General features: G+C 36.8%; 2 protein-coding genes across 2 annotated transcripts in view; both read right to left on the reverse strand.

Moving 5' to 3' along the window:
• LOC103080199 (X-linked retinitis pigmentosa GTPase regulator) overlaps positions 1 to 3,523 on the reverse strand; it is a 65,224-nt gene that overhangs the window by 23,146 nt on the left and 38,555 nt on the right. The gene's annotated exons all lie outside the window — the stretch shown is intronic.
• Positions 3,059 to 3,523, reverse strand: part of LOC103082655 (spore wall protein 2-like) — a gene marked incomplete at its 5' end in the record, with an annotated part of 1,277 nt that continues 812 nt past the window's right edge. The window contains one exon of the mRNA XM_007451985.1: positions 3,059 to 3,521. Within this exon, the coding sequence (XP_007452047.1) occupies positions 3,059 to 3,521 (463 nt within the window). The remainder of the gene's footprint in view (positions 3,522 to 3,523) is intronic.

Here is a 3,523-nt window from a genome sequence, read left to right on the forward strand (position 1 = left end):
AAAAAAAAAAAAAAAAAAAAAAGCCCAAGTGTGATCATCTTACTCTTTTTTAACGTCTTTTACAAACACAGAAGCTCTTGTGCCCCTCTATCCAGGTCAAAGGATACTCTAGGCTGCAGTCACACGGAAACACTCTCCTGGCTTCCGTCATCCTGGCTCTCATCACCCTGCCCCCTCTTTGCCTGGATAGGTTTTACTTTTCATGACTCAGTTCAAGTTTCACCAGCACTCCCAGAAGCCCTTTCCTTGTTTTTCCCAGTGGCAGCTGAAGTGCCACCCCTGAAGCACTCTACTGTGCTGGTGAATTTTCTGGTCAGCCTGTAGAAACAGCCAAGAGATCCTTGAGATCAGGAGCCGTATCTTATAAAAAGCACTTTCTTCTTATTAACTAAGGGATTTAATGGAGGAAAGCCATAGATTTGTTTTCAAATCATTTTTAGCTTTGGGCAGTCTTGGCTAATAACATGGGGGTATCAAGAAATATAAGGGCACTGTTAAGCAACAGTTAAGGCAGAGTCATAGAAACTCTTTTTACCTGGTGTTCTTTCAAGAAATCTATACCTACCTAACATCCCTGATAGGTTAGAGGAGCACAGGAAGTTGACTGTAAGCAGCCCTCACTGCTTGAGATCCACCTGATTCAGGGTAGCTTCTGTTCTCTTTTTGGTGCTTGGTACATAAATATTTGTTGACTGAATAATATGTACCAACTATAAGTTATGTGTCAGGTACTAGGCATATAATATCACATTTAACTTTCACAATGGAAAGAATGAAGGAAGGAATTACAGCACCTTTCTCCGAGGTAGCATTTTATTTTTAATCTACATGTATACAGAAAATTTATTTCTATAGTGAAACAATAGAAAACATTTCAATTGCACTCACTTGGAGTGCTGCTGGTCAGCAGCAGCAGATGTTTCTATGGTACTCCTTTGTAGCTTACCTTATTGTTCTGCCAGAGTCCTCATTTGAAACTGTAATTCAATGGATTCTACATACACAACTCACACTTGCCTCAAAAATGATGACTGAGAAACTACAGTAAAAGCATGATCAACCAGCAGATGGGGACAATAAAGAAGGAACTAGTTATTCCAATCTACTTAACCAACTATTAATTCAGGTCTGAAAATGACTAGGCCGGTGCTCTTTTGACCAGAGTACCAGGCATGCATGAATTACTGCTTCTAAAAGAGCACAAAAATTTTTTGGGGCCAGGGAAATGTGAAGAAATGGGTTAAGAAATGCTGTTTACAATTGGTTACCTAGACCGGTTCAAATTCTGAGATGCACATATTTTAAGAACATCATTTCAGTACTGCCGGCTGATTATCTCTTCAGTGGAAGATGAATGCCCATACCTTTAACTTGAGTTTAAGAGTTTCTCATCTCCTTGGAGGTTTTTCCTTTATGAACTCCACTTCTGTCATCCATCTTATTTAATCTTAAGTCTACTTCTAAGATAACCACGTTTTGCACTAGATTTAACAACACAGCACATACATCTTAATCAAAGTATTAATTCAATTCTACTAACACTAATGAATGTGGTAGAATTTGCTAGAACACTGCAATGCCAAATCCGTATATTTGGTTAGTCAGTGGAAGCTACCAGAGAGCCTTACAGCTAAGACAAAATTTATAACTACTCCTAGGAATTTCTTCACTTCCTTTCCTCGTCTTTTTCCTCATACTCTTTCTCACTCATGAAAAATCAAATGTGCAAAGAATTCAACTACACAAAATTCACAGGATGTTTACCATCACAATCCTCCTTGATAAAAGAAAGTCTAAGAAATTCCTCATGTCTAAGATATAGAAAGGACTGGGGAAGGAAAGCTATGAATAAACAGTAATGAAACAAACTAGCTGCACTACATACAATGGAATTACTCTAGTGGAAATCTAGCCTCTCTAAAATTCAATATCTAATATTAGTTTCTCTTTTCACAGACAACTACTGACTGTATACATTTAATTTTTATTTTACTTGAAACATTCTGACAAACAGCAAACAAAGAATTACAAAAGAGTGAATGAAGAATACATTGAAGGTAAGTAATAGACACTGGGAATGGCAGTACTGGGAATGAAGGTCTGACAGTACAGTGAAAGCTCAGAAATGATAGGAGTTCAGAAGCACAGAATTACGGAAGACAAAAGACATTAAAGGTGTCATAATTTTTTAAGAGTAAAGAACATTTCATAGAAAACTAGATTAATTGTAAAGTATAATTTTTCTTCCTTAAAAAATTTTCTTATGCAAATAACAAACACGTTAGAATGAAAGAATCTAAGAGTCACAAGGAGCTATAGTTATCGTATCATCTAATCCATTCTATTTTACAGATAAGGAAACTGAAGCCCAATGAGTAGCTTTGCTTGGCAATAAATACTTAAAGTTTTTCATACTTTTACAATATACGTTCATCTCCATTTCATTAGATACTCTGTCATTTACCAAACAGTAACTAAAAGAGACATTAGAGTCTAAGCTCTGAACCCAGCTGTCATTTTGTAGATTGCTGCAAAAAGGACACATAAAAGGTAAAAAGCAACATTTTTTTTTAAAATGTGAATTCCTCATTTTAGCTTTAGAATACCACCCATTCTTATAAAATTATTCTATATGGTAGGGAAACTGTAATCATAGACTGACAAAACTATGCTAACACAGTTATAAGAAATTAGATGTTTTTATAACCCTTAAAGATCTGTGCCATTTTTAAAGGGACTTACTTGTATACACAAAATACTTTTACAATATACTCCTGTTTCCTAAAACTGTCTTTAATGAGGAATAATAATATTAATTATATACTATGATCTTTTGATATTTTCTACTTATATATTTATAATTCGGGGGAAAATACACCAAAATATTAGTTTAAGAGAAGCCAAAATTTACCAGTGCCTCAAGTTATCTTTATCACTTTCTACTGTACCACAGGTAAGGTAACCATGACATAAAATCAATATAACAGAATGAGTGCCTATTCTTCATAATGTGTTCAAGTTGTTTGGCTGGACATAATCAGGTCAAATTTAAAGTTTGTTACTTCAATTCCAAATAATGTGGTAATACATTATTCCAAAATGTTTTGGAACCTGGTGGCCCATTTTCTAAGAGTTGCTTTGACTGCACTGGCATTTTGAACCTCTGTACTTCATGCTCTTTCCCCTTTCCCTCCCTGTTAGTAATAAACTTTTTTGGATATGTTTTATCTTTGTCATATTTCACAGATCCTCTCATCTTGCTCCCTTTGCTGGATTCTCTTCCTCCACCCTGTCTTCCCTGCCTTCCACTTTCTTCATTGCCTCTCTCCTGGTACTTTCCCTCCTCTTCCTCATCGTCCTCCTCTTCTTCCTTCTCCCCTTCTCTCCTGCTGTTTTCTTCCTCTTTCCTTTCGCTCACTGCCCCCTCCTTCTTTTCCCTTTCCTCTCCTTCCCCCTCTCCCTCTTCCTCTTCTCCTCCTCCTTCCCCCTCCTCTTCCCCCTCCCCCTCTGCTTCCTGCCCCTC

This window comes from Lipotes vexillifer, unplaced genomic scaffold (assembly GCF_000442215.2).
Source record: "Lipotes vexillifer unplaced genomic scaffold, Lipotes_vexillifer_v1.1 scaffold847, whole genome shotgun sequence".
Taxonomy (NCBI): Eukaryota; Metazoa; Chordata; class Mammalia; order Artiodactyla; family Lipotidae; genus Lipotes; species Lipotes vexillifer.